The following is a 22,085-nucleotide window of genomic DNA, read 5'->3' as shown; positions in this document are numbered from 1 at the left end:
CCCGCCTCCTCTAGGAATGATTGACAGCTGGTGGAGGCAGGGGTGGTCTGGAGACAGAGCAGTGGCCGGGGCGCAGACAGATCCGCCTCTGTTACATTATAGGTAATGCCACTTTATAGGTAACCGGATGAATGCATATCCCTGTCAGCTTCCCTTTATACTAATACTTTCTTGAAGTGTCCTTAGCATTTATAAGAGCATGCAGCCATTGTGGACGCATGAGGTCTGGGCAACCCTCGCCTATTCTGATAGATGTAAGGCTAGGTTCACACTGTGTTTTTTTCATCAGTTTTTTCATCCATTTTTTTCATTTGTGTGCATCCGTTTTTTCCATTGACTTCCATTGTAAAAAAAACGGATCAAAACGGATCTGTTTTTTTTTTTGACGGACACAAAAGTAGCTACGTTTTCGTGTCTGTAAAAAAAACGGATCTGTTTTTTTTTTTTACAACAGAAATCAATGTAAAAATGGATGCACACAAATCCATCCGTTTTTTGCAACAGCTCGGTGTCGGGTCTCCGCTGCACACAGGGGGCCCTGTAAACCTTTGTGGAAGGTCAGACACTCCCCTGAGTCACTGTCCACCACACGCTGGCTAACCACCACATGACCCCCTCACGTGACCCCCCCTGACGGCCGACCTCCCGGGTGTCCATATACATACTAGCTATTACTTTACGCCAAGCAGTGAGTAGAAAACATGATCGCCATGGCAACAAGCTTTCCAATAGCAAAAGGTGGCTTGTTTAAGGGGCGTGACTTACCCTTCTGCTCCGGCACACGTGGCCGCAGGCGCTGAGTTTACTAGAAAGGCACGAGCCATGTCCTTATATCATTCCACAATGAGTAGAGCGAGCGGCTGACAGGTCACGCCCACTGAGTTGCCCGCCCCCCGGCCAGTCCCCGCCCCGCTCCCGGCTGGATGGTCGGTGAGTGTGTAGTGTCAGTCAGTGCGGGACGGAGGCGCCGCAGTCATGTCGTCTTCTTCATCCTCTGAGCAGTACGAGGAGGGCGAGTATGAGAGTAAGGCCAAGAGGCTGAAGAGCAGCCAGGAGGACGGGGAGCTGGACTATACCTCAGAGGAGCAGGAGGAGACGTGTACCACCGCAGAGGGCGCTGCTCGGGGCTCAGCCAGCCATGGGGTAATATACACATGTGCTGGATACACAGAGCTGTCCTATTCTGCACCTTACACCAGTATAGTTACACAGACAGACCCTGATCACCTGTAATGGTAGAACCTTGTAGAGCTCCAGTCACACCAGGTATAAGTTATGCTTACCTGTGCCAGTTAGGGCCGACCTGTGCCAGTTAGGGCCGACCTGTGCCAGTTAGGGCCGACCTGTGCCAGTTAGGGCCGACCTGTGCCAGTTAGGGCCGACCTGTGCCAGCTAGTGCCGACCTGTGCCAGCTAGTGCCGACCTGTGCCAGTCAGGACCGACCTGTGCCAGCTAGGGCCGACCTGTGCCAGCTAGGGCCGACCTGTGCCAGTCAGGGCCGACCTGTGCCAGTCAGGGCCGACCTGTGCCAGTCAGGGCCGACCTGTGCCAGCTAGGGCCGACCTGTGCCAGCTAGGGCCGACCTGTGCCAGCTAGGGCCGACCTGTGCCAGCTAGGGCCGACCTGTGCCAGCTAGGGCCGACCTGTGCCAGCTAGGGCCGACCTGTGCCAGCTAGGGCCGACCTGTGCCAGCTAGGGCCGACCTGTGCCAGTCAGGGCCGACCTGTGCCAGCTAGGGCCGACCTGTACTGTGGCGGACCCAATGACTATAGAGTGAATGTGACTACCAGTGAGTACGCGCGGCCGTTCCCTGTACGTTCACTTGGTTTTTCTTCTCTTGTGGGACACAGCGGTGCGCTACATTCACTTCTGAGCCCTTACAATAAACTATATGTTCTGGTAATAGAACAGGTGCAGTGACACTTCCATTAAGGTTAATGGGCCACTTGCCTTTACACCCCAGATATAACCAGTGCCCCCCATATCTGAACATGGGTGATTGGGGCCTGAGACATCTATGGACTCTGCTAGACCTGTGAAGGTTGTGACTTACTGATACGTAACCTCCTATATGTATTGCAGTAGTGCTCCTTCGGATATTGGCCATGGGTTTTCTCTGTATATGCAGGATGTATGGGAGGTGAGTGAGGATCTCACCTATGGCTGCAGGTGTGGTGGCTTGTACAGACACATATGGGATATAAGCGAGATGTGTGCTGTACTCACCATGTAGGGACAATAGTCAGATGTAGTGTTCTAGCCATATCAATGAGCGCAGTCCATGCTGTGTTCATGAGGAACAGCCCACAGTACATCTAGTCATTCATGCAATGTTTTCTGTATCTAGATGTGATATAAGATGCACATCTATACAAGATATAAAGCTAGCCCTAGAATAAAATGGGCATCCCTCTAAACATTATATGACGCAGTGCAATATGATCTTGCAATAGACAGCACTATGAAATGAACCCTTGCATACTAAGGATAACTTGCCACAGATTCTGTCTCTAACCTCTCCCCGCTCCTGCTTGATCCCATAGGCTCCATTCTATGGGATCCACATTTTTGTGTATGCGTTTTGATGCTTGTTTGTTTTTTTTATAATGGAAAAACAGATGAAAACAGCTGCACACAAATGCATCTGTATTTTCATTCCTTTTTTTTTTTTTCTTGCATAAAACGGATGCAACAATACAGTGTGACCCCAGCCTTATAAAGTTTATTCAAAAAGATAAATATACGCAAAATCTCAGCTTAATAGTGGATAACGTCACAATCGCACAATATCACATGAGAATTTAATCCGGTTTGTAAGTCACAGCAGTCGCATACGATTGCATGTACATCTGTGATATCATGAAGCCCTATAGGATTACACATCCAACCGCAATCTATTGTGATAACATTAATTATCTATTGTCCGTGATTTCTCTATGGAGCTCTGGCCTTGGTGCTTCATGTTATGTTGCGCCTGTGATATAATATACTTGTAATGTAGATGCATCTTTGCTTCTGTATTCTGGCCAAACGTGGACCACCATAAATTTCTATGTGAGGATGAACACTTTACACTGCTGGTAATGAAAAGTGTATCTCATCCATCCATATCTATGGCAGTTTACAGCCGGGACACCTCTGAGAGTGTATAGCGCGTAGTGTATAGGGACTTTAGACAGCCGTGATATGCAGACGTTAACTGGTAGTTAGTTCTCAGATTACATCTTGCATCTATCTGGTAGGCTGTTGACAATAGTTAAAGCCTGACTTTCAGCCCTTCAATGCCTTCATGATACAGTCTAAGGCTATGTTCACACTACGTAAAATAACGGCCGTTGTCCGTGCCGCAAAACTATGGTCGTTGTTTTGAGGTTTCCTATATTGACTGCAATGTAACTACGGCCGTTGAATTCACACTACGTATCACATAACGGCCGTTGTTTATACGGCCCCGTGAAAAATGAACGTCAATTATTTCCGGCCAGTAATACTGCAACAACGGCTGTGGATTTCAATGCGGCCGCGAACGTAAAACTTATATCTGCCGAATTATACTTGATTTTGATGTAAAAAAAATTCTGAGTGGTTTCTCGGGCTGGGCGCAGTATTTAAAGTAAATGACCTGTTTCATCCCACTTATAAACATGCTAGGAATCAAAATTAAACAAAATAAAGGCCGTTATTTTACGCAGTGTGAACATAGCCTAAAAATGTTGACAAGTTGCTGCGGCAGCAATGGGGTTTAAAAAAGCAGACTCGAAGAATAACGATAGCGTGCCAGTTTTGGAGGGAGGGGGTGTTTGTATAGAAAGTGCCTGGATTATTTCTAGATCTTTTTAGATAAATGTAACTGAAATTTGGGCAACAAATCTTCCACATGATAATTTACATTGAATACATAAGATTGCAGAAACAATCTTTGTCGCCGAAATGTAAATATTTTCAATCCTTATTAAATTCATAATATACAGACAACGTCTTGGAGAATTTGGACGGTAAAGGCCGTATTACATGGCACGATATAGAGGAGGAAGTGAGCCCCAATCTTTCAGCACTCGCTTGGTGTAATTTGGCCCTAACTGTGTTGAATGGAAACAAAAAAAAATAGTGTGTGTATATAGAATATAAAAATTATTTGCGTCTCCATATTAGAACATTTTTTAATTTCTGTTGAAAAATGTATGTGAAGGTTGTGTTTTGTTTTTTTTTTTTGTTGTTTTTTTGTACCATTTGTAGTACATACACATTTATAGTTCCTTTACCTCAGTTTTGTAGTAAACCAGGTGAAGATAAAATTACCGCTTTAGCATTGTTTTTTTTAATCCTCTTTTTAAGTGGGGTTAGATGGGCCAGTGCTCATTTGCTATTTTACTGTAGGGGAAAAAACTTTATCCAACAATCCGAGACCAAATATACCACATTTCACGTATTCCAAGAAAAGGGTGTGAAGCAAGTTATGTGCATTCTTATGTGCAGAACCCACCTGAAGTATTTGCTCAGTGACTCTGAGGACTCTCCACATTCTAACTCCTAGCATCTCCATTGTGTATGTACCAAACAGTGACAGCAGCAGCTCTGTGACTGATAGGACCAGCATGTATCCAGTGCTAGCGGTGTGCATGTAAATGGAAATTATGTGCATTACTTACCGTTAGAGATGAGCGAACCTGGAGCATGCTCGAGTCCATCCGAACCAGATCGTTCGGCATTTGATTAGTGGTGGCTGCTGAAGTTGGATAAAGCCCTAAGGCTATGTGGAAATCATGGATATAGTCACTGGCTGTATCCATGTTTTCCAGACAACCTTAGAGCTTTATCCAACTTCAGCAGCCACCACTACTAAAATGCCGAACGATCGGGTTTGGACGGACTCGAGCATGCTCAAGGTTCGCTCATCTCTAGTTACCATCAATAACTGATAGAATATTTTGTCGATGACCACGAAGAATGCCTGAAGAACACCAAGGGACTCTCATAATAAAAGAACACCTGCAAATATATGTTCCTTAGTTCTCTCCTTCAGTTATAGTATTCATTAGTATTATACAAATTCAGTCATCTCGCCAACCTAGGAGCCACTGTCTCCTAAACCAAAAATTTAGGAGCCCATTTTTAGTCAGAAAATGTAAACCTGTAAATTAGTTTTATATAAAATAAAATACCGTGTGTGGTGACCAGTATCTCGCCCCATGCTTTGGATTTTAAACTTTAGTGTCTATGTCAGACTGACTTCTGTAGAGGTTTAATCTACTGCAGCGAGATGGGGAGAGAAGAGCTCAGCCACCTGCTTACCCCCATTGTTTCTTACGCTTGGTGAGGTTCTGGGTGCTAGGACATGTCAAAACTTTTTATTTATTTTTTTTAATAATGATTTGGCTTTAAAGGGTTATCTGACAGATTATTGGCCAAAGATTTGAAGCCAAAGCCAGAAATGGATTTGAAAAGAGGAGAAATCTTAGGCTTTCTTTTATGACCTGTTCTCTATAGTCTGTTCCTGGCTTTGGCTTCAACTCTTTGGCAGATAATCTGTCAATAATCTCTCTTTGTAAATGGACCCTTAGATGCATATCTACGAGTGCTTATATGTCTCTATAGTACATGGGGCGCTGAGGATGAAGGTATAGGGACATATAAGTTTCCCTTTCAAGGAATCTCGTCAGGAGTTTAGGTTTTTAAAACCTGCACCATTGCACATCCCCCCCCCCCCAACATAGTTACTGCCCCCATGTGTTTACTGGAAGATGGGAAGGTACCGTCAGTGGTGTGTACGGTGTGAGGTGTGAAACAGACATTGTACCTTATACGTAGCCACATCCTAGAGCCACAATCTGTTCTTAAATATTGGGTAATGTTTTAGTGAAATATTTTCCGACCTTCCTTACCCAAAATCACATTGTTACTGCTGAATCTTGCAGTAACAATAGCAGTCATCTGCCTCTCTCTCCGGCTATTGTGACGCAAAGCTATTTTGCCATTTTTTTTTATTTTATTTACTTTTTTAATCAACTAAAGCGAAGCATGAAAAATAGTTCAAAATAGTTGCAAAAAGTCCCCGCTCCCCTCCCCCCCGACTAGGCGTTTTCCCACTTCAAACATGAATGGCATATTAAAAACATATTATGCGGCTGTGGTCCCAAAATCTTTTCTCATGGAATCTCATATTTGCTATTTCGTGGGGGATACAAATATTTACAGGCGGTGACAGCTCCTCTTTCAACTATGGCTACACAACGCCCTATTTGCGGACGTTATTTTGAAGCAAAAATACGGCTGTTTTATGCAAGTTAGTTGAAAAAGATGTCTTAACACAGTAGCTTTCATGTCCAGTATTTGATGTGTGGTTGCTTTGTATGCATGAGATGTAGGTTCCCTAATATTAGGATAATATTGTTTTCCCTCATGTCTATTGGGTAATTCCCACTAGGCCCAATCTTTCTGTTTGGCAGATGTATCCGCCCTGCATTGCACAGGAAGTGGACGTTACCTGTGAGAGGCTAGTGACAGCGAACCATTTGTGGCCTTGTATTACTAGAAGAGATTTGCTGTATTAACTCCTGAATTCTCTTTTCATATTCTTCACAGGATGGAGGTGGAAATCATCACAAAGTGTCAGTCTCTCCAGTAGTTCATGTTCGAGGGCTCTGTGAGTCCGTGGTGGAAGCAGACCTGGTGGAGGCACTCTCTAAATTTGGAACTGTATGGTAGGGTTTTTTTCTAAATTGGGTTTACACAAAAAAAAAACTTTTTAGGGTGCGCTCACACCTACAGGATCCGCAGCAGATTTGATGCTGTGTTCAGTTATTTAAATAAAATCTGCTGCGGATCCGCAGCAGAAAATAAGCTGCGGAACCGGTTAGTGTTTTTAAAGTGTTTTTGTTGAGGATATGTAATGACAGAATGTGAGCTGGGCTACTTTATGCCCTGTCCCTGACATGTAAGGAATAAGGTAGCAGTTACACTTTAATTTTCACCCCTTAGAGAGGTATACCAATGTAGGGCACCTAGGCCCTCTTCATACTTCAGAAATCTGTCCAGATTATTTTATCAGGAAATCCAGATAGATTTCCTGACTCATAGTGTTCTATTGGACACAGACACTCTTCAGGATTTCTCCTGAACCCTATGGGAAATTCAAAATCCCATACAGCTCTGGATGTGAATCCGGAGACTGTCTGGAATTACGGATACATTGCTTGCAAAACCCAATAGAACGAGAAGCCATAGGAGGGCACCTGTGTGGTTTTTTTTGTTTTTTTTTTTTATATATATATATATATATATATATATATATATATATATATATATATATATATATTTATATATTTTTATGCCCCAAAATGTTTTTTAATGGGGGTTGCTTATGATCTTCTGTTCGGTAACAAACCAAAAGCAGATTCTTACTATAGTGTTTTTTTACCTTGCTTAGCTATGTGATGATGATGCCTTTCAAGCGGCAAGCTCTGGTTGAATTTGAGGACACAGAATTTTCTAAGAAGTGTGTGACGTTTGCCAGCAAAGAACCACTCTACATAGCAGGACAGCAGGCATATTTCAACTACTCCACAAGCAAACGGATTACCAGACCGGCAAACACTGAAGATCCTTCTGGTGGGAATAAAGTCCTTCTCCTTTCTATCCACAATCCCCTCTACCCAATTACAGTGGTAAGTCTGAGTGATACATTTACCTGCCATTTGGATACCACACCAGGGGCTTGATGCCATTGGTAAATTTTAATCATTAAAGCTTAAAGGGGTTGTCTGACCTAAAACAGAAAACTCTGCTGCTGCTAGGGCTGCGGGGGACACAACAGTGCATTATGCATAGCTGTCCTGCTCCACGGCAGCTGCCACTCCCAAGGGCCGTCCGCTGTCATATCTCTTGACAACGTCTGTGGATGTACCGCTCTGACAAAAATTCTGCTCAGCATAGACAGCGGCAGAGTTTTGTAGTTTGGGCCGGAGAAGCCCTTTAAGCAGTCTATAGAGTAGAGATTTTATATAGTTGAAAAGGCAGATTTAGTAAATTTTCCATTGGCCGTCAGCACCTTGTGAGTCCAGTTTGATTTATCAGTGATTTGTAGTTTAAACTTTGTTGTCCAAGACAACAACCCTTACAGATCGGCATTGAACATGAAGTTATTCAGACAACAGCTGTCACAAATCCATGGTTATATACATGCTATATTAGATTGCTTCTTTGTGTTACACTGGCCACACGTTTAAAGGCCACAAACTTTTTTTCTTTATACTTGCTTTGTATTTATTGTGGTTTTTATTAAAATATTTTCTCCTCATTTTACATCTACTGTTTGGTATGTTTGCACTTTTATTTCAATATTTGTACAGTTTTCTTTTCAGAAGACTGCCTTGTATCTGCTATCCTGCCTCTTTCCAGCCTGTGTGAACTGCGCTCCAAGATTCTCTTCCTTTTATCCACAATTTGAACCAGTGTTTAACCTAATCCCCAATCCTGCTGCTTTCTCTAACACTGAATCAGTCTGACAGATTTAGCTTATCTTTCTCATCTAAATTTAATGGAGACTGTTTGGAAAATTGCTTCATTTTGAATAATTACACAGGCCCTCTATTTTCACAGACAAACTTGTAATTTGACAAACTAACAAAAAATATAAGGATTCTTTTTTTAAAACTTGGTGACAAATACTCGAAAACATGTTTTATTAAATTGCCTTTCTTCCTTTTTAGGACGTCCTTTATTCTGTCTGCAACCCTGTAGGAAAGGTGGAACGCATAGTCATTTTTAAGAGGAATGCAATCAAAGCCATGGTGGAATATCCTTTTTATAATAGTGGGGATCAATCTAATACAATATTGGGGTCTCAGATGTAGCTGTGGGACAAGGGTATGTCTGCATATACATACAACCTACAATGGAGTCTCACTTCTTAGACTACTGTGGGCAGCTGTAACTCGGATCTCTCAGTTAAGCTAAATATCCATCTTATCTCTGCCTCGTGTACAGATTAGAGATGTCCACTAGTTTGGCATTTGAATACCGGTGGCTGAAGTTGGGGGTATGTATGATATATGTGTGTGTGTGTGTGTGTGTATATATAATATTATATTATTATTATTTTTTTTAGCATTTTCAAGGATTACGTTGCAATTGTAATAGAGGCATAGAGGTGTTGCCAATTTTCCTTATTTTCGGTAAATTATTGCTTGACATTTACTCACTTTTTTGTTGTGAGTTCTTGCATTTACCCATGTCCATCTTCCTTAACACTGTTGGACATTCGAGACTGTGCACAGTGCCCAGAAGGCCAAATCCGCACTGAATGGAGCCGACATTTATGCTGGGTGCTGCACACTAAAAATAGAATATGCCAAGGTACATGTTGTTCATTCTATTTTCTTACTCTTTCTGCAGCTCTGGAATTAACTAAATTAACTACAATTAAGTACAACAACATTAACTACTTGTTTCATTGCACACAGCCCACGCGTCTAAATGTTATTCGGAACGACAATGATAGTTGGGATTACAGCAAACCCTACTTGAACAGGCGAGGTAGGACTCTCACACTATTGGCTTGTCTCAACTTTGTAAATGCAGGGCATAATTTCGATCCAGTGGGTTTTGGTTTAGTGGTTTCCTCTATGGTTAATCGGTCAGATCGGTCAGGTCCCCACATGGCTGCCATGCTTGCAGCACCGTCTCTCTCAACAGACTCCTCTATGTTATCCTGTTACTTTCTATTTGTACGCTGAGGGAAGGAATGTATTCTCTTTCCGTAAGTTTGCGCCCTGCATCTCAACGGACAAGACTTTATTCTCAAGCTGGACAAGGCAGTCAGAAGTCTAGCAGAGGATCATCCGTCAGGCTGACCACACTTCTTCATGCACCACATCGGCATCAGCTCTCCGAAAATTTCCTTCTTTAGAACCACAGACTTGCAACTCACTTTGACTGCATTCTGCATGCATCATCATCACCACCACAGGCTCCTACAGATGGACATGGGAAAACACTCTCTATACATGCATGGATTGAATATGGTATCATTGAATATGAAAGCTGTCAGCTGGATGTTAAGTCATGTAAGTGCAAAATCAGCATTTTCAGGACTTTAGAGGAATGGCCTATCTTCTCATTGTATATGGCTTCTCAGCTACATGGTCCATTTGATTTATAGAATCTCATGGTTTGTAAAGGCAGTCCAGGTAGACGGTGCATAAATGGGGAAACGGTTGGGCTGCTTGTTTCCCCACTGACCCATGTAACATATTTTATGGATGTTATAAACATTTCGTATAAATAACTAGTTGTGAAATATCCCTATTTCCCCATTTCTGTGTGGTTTCTATGACTTGCAAATCTCCTTTTAAGGTTTATATTAAGAAAAAGACAATCAAATGAATTAAAAACGGAAAGCCTTCAGCACTTACAAGTTTTGTCTAGATGAGCGGAGGGAAGGAGGGTGTAGTGAGCTTGTGTTTCCATATATGTTATGGTTCCCTGTTGTGTCTACATACATCACCTTCCTCTTAAAATGATAAGAACATGTTCACATATTAGAAAATAAATGATCTGAGTAATGTGTTGTGCAGAAGATTCGCTGTTGAGGTTTCAGACGATCGCTTCCCCCTTGTAGATTGGATGGAAGTAGTAGTATGTAATAGTAGGAGTTCATGGCCACATCTGTCACTGACTTCTGCCAAAGTTGCAGGCATATTAAAGTAACCACTATGACCCATGAAATATTAGGACCTGTTGTCTCAAAGGTGACATTTATTGCTTGTGTGGTTGTTTGTTATGTTTAATTTGTAGCTTAGGGCAGATCATAGTTTTAGGTCAATGCTTACAGTCATGTACTGCACATAATCTATGTAACCTGCCCATAGGGACACTGGCCACTGCATCAGGCCATTAATAGTCCCCTTTTTCTTTGATGCTGTGAAATTTATATGGGGCTCAAGTGACCAGCGGGCGTTCCCCAGCATGGCAATAGCCCAGATAAGTTCAGCCCATGCCCTACATATCACTGCTAGGGATGGTCTGAACCCTCCATGGTTCGGGTTCGTATGAACCCGAACGCTCGGCATCAGATTCCTGCTGTGTGCACGCTCTGTGGAGCGGGTGGATACAGCGGGAGGACTGCCTGGAAGACTGGGATACAGCCTATGGCTATGGCTGTATCCCAGTTTTCCAGGCGGTCCTCCCGCTGGATCCGCCCGCTGCACGGAGCGGGCAGACAGCGGGAATCATTACCAAGAGTTCGGGTTCGTACGAACCCGAACCGAACTCTGTTCGGACCATCCCTAATCACTGCCCGTGGTCTGCTTGTGTCTGCCTACCCTGTTTGACTGACAGCCACTAGATAAAGAGGACAAGACTTACCTGGGTTTTTGCCATGCCATCCACTGGGCACTTGAGCCTCATTTACATATTAACAAAAATGGTTATACATCTGTATATATCTGTAGAATCTGTATAGTCTGGAGGAAACAAGAGAAAGGGGGAAATGATCAAAACCTTAAAGTATGTTAAAGGAGTAAATAAAGTTCAGGAGGGAAGTGTTTTTAGTAAAAAAAAAAACTGAACTCAGGAACAAGAGGACACAGTGAGAGGTTATCTGGGGGAAAGATCAGAAGCAACATGAGAAAAAATTACTTTATTGAAAGAGTAGTAGAGACTTGGAAGAAACTTCTTCCAGCAGATGTGATAGGTAAAACAACAGAATTTAAACATGCCTGGGATAAACATATATCTCATAGGTGCAAAGTAGAGACGAACGATACGATACTGGAGCGTGCTCGAGACCGTCCAAAACTGGAAGTCTTGCCATTTGAGTACCGGTGACTTAAAATGTTGGATGCAGCCCTAGGGAGTTCTGGAAAACATGGATACAGCCTATGGCTTATGACCGTATCCATGTTTTTCAGGACTCCCTAGGGCTGCATCCAGGGGCGGATTAACTTTACCATAGGCCCCGGGCTGTTCACCAAGCCTGGGCCCCCCCCCACCCCACTGTAACTATGGCATCACTAGCCTGGCGTTCATAGTACAGGACAGATAATGTCATGATGTCCTGATTTGTGCAAAATTGCCATAAAAAAACAGTGATTTTTTGCAAATCATGGCAGAAGTGTAGCCAGGAGACAGTACACCACTGAAAGTATAAGTCTTTTTGGGTGGTCATGGGCCCCCCAGGAGCTCAGGGCCCCGGGCTGCCGCCCAAAACGCCCCTATTATAATCCACTACTGGCTGCATCCAATGTTTTCAGCCACTGGTAATCAAACACAGAGACTTCCGTGTTCGGACGGACTCGAGCATGCTTGATATGCACTCCTCTCTAGTGCTAAGATGTACTGTAACAATCACTGTGCTTGTATTTATCCCGGTAGTGTAAATCACAGCAGACATTCAGACATTTGGCATCTACCCATTTTAACTTGATGCCTCATTGGGTGCTAAATGGGACAGTCAGCATTCATAGTGTGATTATATTGCTCTTGACTACTTCCTAAAAGCACACTGTGTGCAGATCACCGGAGTATTCAAGCCCTGCTCTATGTAGATCCTTGCTTCGTTCTCAGAGCCAGCTCCTTATTGTCCCCTCTGCCATATACAGTACCATGTGTGTGGGTTCAGCAAATATTTCACAGTTTAGCGGGAATAGATGAGGTCAGAATGCAATGTCACCTGCTCTAGTTTGAGCCTCAATGTCCTTATCAATGTGTTATGAGATGATGAGATGAAATGTACATGGTTCCTACTTATTTTTCTCATGCTTTATTTGTAATCTTGTTCTATGTTAGTGTTTACTGGATTCACGTATCAGGTAGAGAGCTGCAGACCTGAACGGGTACCTAATGAAGAGAGAGAAGCAACTATGCATTTATCTTCATGGATGTCCATCTGTAGTAGTATAAATCTGCTTTAGCCCTGCCCTCCATCCATTCCCTCCTTGGTTGAACTTAATGGACATCATTTTTTTCTACCGTACTGTGTAACTATATGTGTAGAAGCTTCATTGGCATGCCGCCTTCTTCCCTGAACTCTTTTCAAATGGACATCCATAAAGATACAGGTATGGTTGGCTCCACCCAGGTGTCCGCAGCTCCGTACCACAAATTCACTTTAAGACAGAACTATGTATAGTGTCCTGCTCTTGCACAGACTCTGTTCACTGTTGATTTTTTTTATTTTGATTTTTTGTGTTACTGTAAATTGTTAATTGTGAAACCATGTAATACAGGTTAATGTTGGATTTTGCTGAGACCTCTTGACAGGAGTCCTCATTGAAAGTGGTGCCGCTTGTAGTAAGAATAAGGTACTGTGTAGCATGTGATTTGTTGTTTCATTACCATTCCTGAAATGTTATGTTGCCAGTATGATCATATATTGTTGTGATATGATACCTTGATAACTAGCTTACTTACAGAGGACCTGTCAGCTCCTCTGACACATGTTTTAGTGACGGTTTGTGGGTTATTGGTTCCTGTTCAGAAAACCAGCTGGCTTATGGAGTCTTAGGACTGTAGTACATGTACATGGCTCCATGCACGCTGAAAACTAGTCTTTTACAAGGCTTGGCTATTATGTATGGAGGGGGCTGCATGAACAATCACAGAATCATTTGTGCAACCTTTTGCTTCCATTGTAGGTCGACTGTACATACCCCTATTAAATTATTATTTTTTTCTATCAGTTGTCGGATGAATGATAGTAGTAGGGCACATTTTATTCAGCATGTGAAAGACAAGTAATGGTATAGGGAAATAAGTGAAATGGGAGGGGACTGAAGCTTTAGTGAAGGTTTGTTTTGACAAAGGAAGAGGACTAACTTTCTTCCCTGACACCCCGACTGTCAATGCCAGCAGAATCTCTCAATAGGCTCCGAAAAAGCCCCCCAGTAGGTAAGGATTGACACACTTTGTGTTCATGACCAGGTTTCTGCCTACAAGACATCCCTAAAAGGGTTATCCAGGCTTAGAAAAACGTGGCTGCTTTCTTCCAGAAACGGCACCTTTCCTGTCCTCAGTTTGGATGTGGGTTTTGCAGCTCAGTTCCATTAAAGTGAATGGAGCTGAATTTCAATACCACACACAACCTGATGGCAAGGGTGGTGCTGTTTTTGCAAGTAAATAGTTGTAATTTTTCCAATCCTGGATAACCACATTAAAATGGTCACACACGAACAGATGTTTGGAGGGCTGACAGGATCTCTTTGGAGGTATTCCCAGTTCTTGCTCTAGTGCTTGATTCACTACTAGTGCCTACAAAGTGCTACATGAACAAGAGCTATATTATTACTGCTCCACACTTATTTTTCATTATTGCTCATCAGTCTGTCATGCATTTTCTATGAAGCAAAGTTCATGTTCATATAACTATGGACTATGTATAGAATGTCTATAAGAAACCACATGTTCTTCTGTATTTGGCATCTTGAGTATGTTGTATTTCTCTGTAGCTCAATTTTACACCCTGACTGACACACATACACACACATACACACACATACACACACATACACACACATACACACACACACATACACACACATACACACACATACATACACACACATACACACACACACATACACACACACACACATACACATACACATACACACACACACACACACACACACGTGTGTGTGAATATATGTATATGGTTGTTTTTGTGGCTCTATAAGCTATATATGTGTAGGATGTATGGTACCAAAAAGTATTGCATAGGAGATTATATTAGTGAGGCTGTGCAGTCTCTGTAACCTCTTACCATGTCGGTGTCAGTCTGTCTGCAGTCACATCATTTTTGGGAGAGTGGCCAAACGTTCTCAAGGACAATGCCACATGTATAAAATCTGCCTCAAAAAAGGCTCTGAAAACTGCTTCTAGTTTAACGTGGGTGCTTCAAGCTGTTTATTACTTTGGCATGTTTTTGCAGTGATTCCGCACTAAAAACAGTGTCAAAATGAAGAGAAATTGCAAATAGTGTTTTTGCTCTCTGGTTGATTTCAATAAGAGAATACAAGCGTAATCTCACCAGAGAGCAAGAAAAAAGCATAATTTCATGAGGCTCCTATTGAATTCAATGGCTGCCAGTGATGCTTTTGTCCTATAAAATAAATAAATAAATAAACAAAATACACTGAATTTATGAAAATGCCCTAAATGTGCAGTTTACTAAGACAGTAGTGTTATGTAATATCTACTGTGCTAAAATGCAGTCTCTGCTTTATTTTTGTGAACAGGCACTATTTTCCTTCATACCCCCATGGATCATGGAATACAGCCAGAATAATCCATACACATTCCTGTCTAGTTGCTAATTTTATGCAATGATTGTGATTACCATTAAAGGGGTATTCCCCCCCAAAATTATTTTTGCATTAATATGTTGCCCACCCGTAGCTTTCCATCTTTCCAATATAAACTTATTATGGATTCTGCACAGTTTTGCTGCTATCTAGATGCATTCACCCCCCCACCAAATGCACAGAATCATCAGCTCTCAGTCCAACCCTGACACGCTCCATGCTTCTGGCTCCCACCCTCTGAGACGGCATCACCTGTCCTCAGTCTCTTCAATGGGCCGGGTTAGCGCTTGTACCCCAGTCCACTGAAGAGAGGGAGGATACTGAGACAGTCACAGCTGCTGCTGCTGCTGTTCACTGTCTGCCTCACTAAGAGCACCCAGAGCTCACCCGCCCCGCACCCTGTATCCCCCCACCCCCCACAGCTCACCCGTTGGCCTGTGAGTGCAGCCCCCCTCCCCACCCCCCAAAGCAATCTCCCGGCGACCCCCGTTCCCCCTCTCTACAGCGCGATCTCCAGGTGCCCCCCCCCCCCAGTATAGCCCGCAGCCACCCTCCATCACCGATCCCTCCCCCCTGCGTCTCACCCGGCAGAAGCTGTGGCTTTCCCAGTTCTTGCAGAACTACAGCTCCCAGCAAGCTCAGCCTTCTCTCCGTGCATGCAGGAAATTGTAGTTCTGCCCGAGCCGGGAGAGCCGGCCTGTAAGTGCATGTGATCCCAACCATGTAATGCCGCCTGCCGACTGCCCCCACCGTGTAATGCCACCTGCCCCAACCATGTAACCCGGCCGCATCAACCCCCCGCTGAATCTCACCCGGCCGCCTGCATCGCCACCTCCGCACTGGCGTCTCACCTGGCCACTGATCTCACCCGGTTGCTGATGCGGCCGGCCGGGTGAGACGCCAGTGCTTAGGTGGCGATGCGGGCGGCCGGGTTACATGGTTGGGGCAGGCGGCATTACACGGTGGGGGCAGGTGGCATTACATGGTTGGGATCACATGCACTTAACAGGCCAGCTCTCCCGGCTCGGGCAGAACTACAACTCCCTGCATGCACGGAGAGAAGGCTGAGCATGCTGGGAGCTGTAGTTCTGCAAGAACTGGGAAAGCCACAGCTTCTGCCGGGTGAGACGCAGGGGGGAGGGATCGGCGATGGAGGGTGGCTGCAGGTTATATTGGGGGGGGGCACCTGGAGATCGCGCTGTAGGGAGGGGGACGGGGGTCGCCGGGAGGGGGGGCTGCACTCACAGGCCAACGGGTGAGCTGTGGTGGGTGCGGGGCGGGTGAGCTCTGGGTGTTCTTAGTGAGGCAGACAGTGAACAGCAGCAGCAGCAGCTGTGACTGTCTCACTAACCTCCCTCTCTTCAGTGGACTGGGGTACAAGCGCTAACCCGGCCCATTGAAGAGACTGAGGACAGGTGATGCCGTCTCGGAGGGTGCGGGCCAGGAGCATGAAGCGTGTCAGGGTTGGACTGAGAGCTGATGATTCTGTGCATTTGGTGGGGGGGGGGGGTGAATGCATCTAGATAGCAGCAAAACTGTGCAGAATCCATAATAAGTTTATATTGGAAAGATGGAAAGCTATGGGTGGGCAACATATTAATGCAAAAATAGTATTTAAAGGGGTATTCCCCCCCCCCCCCCCAAATTAAGAAAGAAGAAAGTACTTTTTTTTGCAATACTTTAATATTTTGCTTTTTTAGACCAGGGCAAGGGACGCCAAAGACAAGCCATTCTGGGAGACCATCCATCCACCTATACATATGATGGTTATGGTATGTTATGTTTCTGTCTCTACGTAATTTTTTTTTTTTTTCCATTCTGTTATTGGAGCCAAAGCAAAAAGCTGATTCAAAACGAATGAGAAATGTAAGGGAAGGACTTTGCCTCCTAAGGGTTGCTTCACACGTACCGTATCGCAGTGGATTTTCTGCTGCGATACGGTACGTGTGAAGCTACCTTAAAAAACTAAATGAAAAACTGCAAACGAAAAGCTGTGTTTGATACTGCCCCTAAAACATAATGCAAAAATTGTATGTTAATAGCCAATTGAGTATTTCTCAGTAACCAGCAGCTCTGTATTTTTATCTACAGGAAATCATGCCCCGTTGTTACCTATGCCGTACCAGTGCAGAATGGGATCTAGAAACACTCCAGAGCTGGTTTCTTACCCTTTGCCTCAGACCATGTCTTCATACATCCGTGGTAGACCTCCTGTGGGTTCAGTAGCCATGGTTAGCGGCCTCCACCAAGAAAAGATGAACTGCTCTCGGGTTTTTAATTTGCTCTGCTTATATGGTAACATTGAAAAGGTAAGGTTGGACCAAGGAACTGTGCCTCACTTTCTGTTCTTAACATTAAGGTAAAACATTATGGTTAAACTGACTTCTATATTATATATGTTCCTCAATTCGTTACGATTACAACGATATGTAACATGTATAACTTTTATATTATTTAATGGCTTAAAAAAAAATCAAAACCTTTGAAAAAAACTAAATGTTCTTTAAAATCGCTCTATTCCCAGGCTTATAGCGCTGTTATTCTTTGGTCTACTGGGCTCAGTGAGGTGTCCTTTTTTGCGCCATCTGTTCTTTATATCTGTACCTTACTTGTGTATATGCGACTTTTTGATCCCTTTTATCACAATTTTTCGGAATTTGATGCAACCAAAAATGTGCAATTTTGCACTTTGGGATTTTTTGGCGCTTACGCAGTTTACCGTGCGAGATCAGGAATGTGAGAATTTAATTTTTCTGGCGATTATGCACGCGGCGACACCAAATATGTTTATTTTTTTTTTTTTATTTAAATGGGAAAAGGGGGGTGATTTAAGCTTTTATGAGGGGAGGGGATTTTTTATTAATAAAAACACTCCTCCCCCCCCCCCCACATACAGTAATATGAAGCTCCCTGGGGGACTTCTATATACACAGCACTGATCTCCCATTGAGATCAATGCCGTGTATATACTAGAGCACCGATCCATTGGTGCTCTATTATAATGGTCTGCTGCAGACCCTCCAAATAGATTGCCGAGCCGGGATCAGAGTCATTCTGACGCTGAGCCCCGCCCGGCCCAGTTCACCGGATCTCCCCCCACGATCGCATCACAGGGGGGAGATCCGGCCACTAGACACCAGGGAAAGGGGCACACAGGACTGTTAGAGGCAGCTGTCATGTTTGACAGCTGCATCTAACTGGCCTAATTAGCGGGCGCGGACGATCGGCGGCACCCGCTAATAGCCGCGGTCCCGTGCTACAGTAAGCAGCCAGGATCACGGCGGTTCAGAGCGAAGCCGCGGCGCGTCCCCTCTCAACCTCCCCACCCCCCTGCAGGAAGTGCCGATACATCCTGCAGGAAGGGGTTAAAAATCTCCAGTCTTTAATTCCTTTTCAGCTGCTAAATGCCCTACAGCACTGTTTTTAAACCTGCGGTATTGGGCGCAGGTTGAGTGGGTACGTAGGAGATATAATAACAAACTTTTGCTTTTGATGCCGGTACACTGCTATCATTCAGCAATGTCCGGCACCAATCACTACCTTCCTTCCACCAGCAGCAGGCACCAGCGTTCTGTATGGGGGCGGGGCTTGGTGATGCTGTTGGGAGAAGGAATGAGAGTGGCCGGACAGACTCCAGAACAGCACTGATTGGTCCTCAGTGATTGCTATGAGCCCACCCTTCTCCAGCCCCTCCCACCAGCCATGAGATTTCCTGGTTCAGTGCCTAACTTTGAGGAGTTATATGCCTGCAAGAGGGGGCATATCTGGCCACAGGAAACATTGCATTTAGCTTCAGGGTGGGCATCATCACTGGCCACAGGGGGGCGTTATTATTGGGGAAGAGGACAATATTAATGGGTACAACTGCCTTTGTTAATGGGGAAGGGGATTTATTACTGACTATGGGTAGCATTATTATTTTACATTTCTTAAAGGGTTATTACCCTCAGGTAAAATTCATGCTGAATCATCCCCATTCCTGGACATTAACAATTCTTTCCATACTCATATTCAGTCTCCTTCCCCCAGTTCTGAGCTGCTGTTTTATGCTGAAGACACAGAAAACTGTGCAGGAGGCTTTCTCTCTGTCTCCTCCTCCCCCCCTTCTTTCCAAAACCACTTATGTAAACAAAATCCCTGGTTGGCTGTATCTGCTCTCTGTGATGCTGGAATGAATAATTACAGTGAGGTCATCAGCAGCTTCATCTTAGATTAACACTCCCAGCATGACAGAGTTCAGAAACAGCCAGCTAGGGACACTATTTACAAGAGCCTTCTCAGAATGGAGGGGATAGCAGGGGGAGACAAACAGAAAAGCTCACACACAGATTTTTATGTCTTTAGCAGAAAGCAGCTCAGAACTGAGGGAAGAAGACTGAATAGATAATAAGTGAAATACCCCTTTTAAGATTTATTTCTGGATCCTACAGATTGTTATGGGAGAATCTTATGTGAGAATCAACTGCTGAAAGAGATTTAGAGCTTCATGATTTTGGCCTTATTAATGCAACGTTTATAATTGATCATTTGTGGGATCACTTGGCTTAAAAAGTTTAAGAAACATTGCCCTACAGAAAGTGGTATATTCTTTACAGAGCTCCTGTCACGGACAGAAGTGGTAGCAGGGAGCACCATGTCAGACTGGAAAGAATATACCACTTCCCGCAGGACATACAGCAGCTGATAAGTACTGGAATTTTTAAATAGAAGTAATTTACAAATCTGTATGACTTACTAGCACCAATTGATATGAAAACATTTTTCGATGGAGTACTTTAGATACTCATACACGTTTTCCAGTGTAACTTGGCACTGTAGCAAAGATCGCTGTAGCGTGTCATCAACAGTGACGTGCCGGCTGCTGATTGCAGCCGGCCCCCACCTGCTATGAAGCGCGCTCCGCTCCGGAGCGTGCTTCATAGCTCAGGTTGTACCGGTACGACCTAAGTCGTCTAGGGGTTAAATTCCCCCTGGGAGAATTCTAATACAACTGCACTGATCTATCATAGTGATCAGTGCAGTATACATAATACAGCACTGATTGATTAAATCAGAGCTGTATTACTCTGGGCTGCTGCAACCCAGATCTACACATTGCCGAGCCGGGATCAGTGTCAGTGCCACTCTGAGGCCCGGCCAGGGGAGATGAAGGGATCTCCCCTCCACAGTTCTTTCTTTTGGATGCCCTGGAATAGTTATGATCAGGGTTGTCACGCTGTAAAGACAAGCAGTAGTCTGCCATGTTTGTGTTCCATCTGCTCTGATATCTATGTTCCCTAAATATATATAGCCACAAAATGCCGACTTCAGTACTTTTTAACTTAATACTTATTCAGTATTCTTCCCTTTAGTTATACCTACTGCATTTCTTTCTGCACACTATTATCTGTTTTCACACTCCAAATAATTATATATATATGGCAAATACCCAGCCCTCTCTGGTGTAAAAAAAAAAAAGCCAAACTAGGCCAGGGGGCTTCCATTCTGGAGATGTGTGGGAGCTGCATTCAGACAATCCATAGCTTATTTGTGATGATGAATACCCCTTCAAGCTTTGCAGAGAACACATTTTAAAGACAAAGCTTTGTTGCTGCAGCTTAACACGCATAGGAAGCTTACTGTATCGAGTAAGTGCTTTTTCTTTACTCTCCTCAGCTATAGTCATTTTGTATAGCTGAAACGGCCTGAGACTGTGACCACACATTAACCACAAGGTAGTCTGCACATTTTGTCCCTTAACCTCAGCAATGATATCTTTCAGTAGATGATGCAGTCTGCCTTTTATCTTCTATAAGATGCAGGAACTACCTATTATCAGCAATATAATTCAGCAATAGGCTATGTTCCCACAATGAAAAAAATAAGTTGCTGCAAAACAACAACCTTTATTATTGTTCAAGTTTATTAATAATGGCCGTTGTTTGCCTTTATTTTTTACATTGTGTGAACAAAACCTTAAGAAGTGTTTTGTCCCATCAAGTCATGGACGCAATGAGAGAACCTGATAGATCACATACATAGTCAGTGTGGTCCGATGGTCACTAGGACTGTTGCGTGTGTATCTAATCTCACTGCAAATGATATTATAAATAATAGGGAGAGACATGAAGGACATATAAAATGGATAAACTGTATTGATATTTGTGTGGAAGGAGGGGGTGGATGTCATACAGAAGAGGATGGCATTAACCCTTCCCCTAGGACTGGGTGGAGAGCATGGATTACGGATCCTCCTGTATCTGCAACAGCAGGGCCCATTCTCCTCTACAGCAATGCACTTATGAGCAACTCTCACTATATCCCTCTCTGTCCTAAATGGGTTAAAGGTAGAGAATCTTTGCTTTAAAACAAGGTCAAGATTGCAGCTCCAGCTTCAACCACGTTCAATAGTTTCAGTCATTAGTAGCAATAATCTCATACGTTCTTGACTAAGGTGCGTGAGATGCTTTTTTTGGCAAGGAAAAGAGGTGTGTGTGTGTGTGTGTGTATATGTGTGTGTGAATATATTATATATATATATATATATATATATATATATATATATATATATATATATATATATATTATATTTATTACAGTGGTACCTTGGTTTAGGAGCATTTTGGTTTAAGAGCACACAGTATTTCAAAATTGTGACTTGGTTTAAGAGCATTGTTTTGGTTTAAGAGCTCCCTGTACTGGGTGGGAGGGGGAGTGGGGGAGGGGCATGGCCTGCATAGCGGGATCTACAGCTCTGTACTCTGACCCAGGAAGTCTCCCTCACCTTCTAAGTCATGGCAGATCCAC

General features: G+C 43.7%; 1 protein-coding gene across 1 annotated transcript in view; it reads left to right on the top strand.

Annotated features, from left to right (window-relative positions):
• The first annotated feature begins 766 nt into the window (after positions 1–766).
• The window catches only part of LOC138774075 (heterogeneous nuclear ribonucleoprotein L-like), a 29,177-nt gene continuing 7,858 nt past the window's right edge, over positions 767–22,085 (top strand). The window contains exons 1-8 of the mRNA XM_069954633.1: positions 767–1,143; positions 6,583–6,701; positions 7,427–7,664; positions 8,709–8,796; positions 9,260–9,354; positions 9,462–9,534; positions 17,000–17,071; positions 17,391–17,608. Coding sequence (XP_069810734.1) covers positions 976–1,143; positions 6,583–6,701; positions 7,427–7,664; positions 8,709–8,796; positions 9,260–9,354; positions 9,462–9,534; positions 17,000–17,071; positions 17,391–17,608 — 1,071 coding nt within the window. The 5' untranslated portion in view covers positions 767–975. The remainder of the gene's footprint in view (positions 1,144–6,582; positions 6,702–7,426; positions 7,665–8,708; positions 8,797–9,259; positions 9,355–9,461; positions 9,535–16,999; positions 17,072–17,390; positions 17,609–22,085) is intronic.

This window comes from Dendropsophus ebraccatus, chromosome 15 (assembly GCF_027789765.1).
Source record: "Dendropsophus ebraccatus isolate aDenEbr1 chromosome 15, aDenEbr1.pat, whole genome shotgun sequence".
Lineage (NCBI taxonomy): Eukaryota > Metazoa > Chordata > Amphibia > Anura > Hylidae > Dendropsophus > Dendropsophus ebraccatus.
Note: the sequence above shows the minus strand (reverse complement) of the source record. Positions and strands in the feature narration are given on the sequence as shown.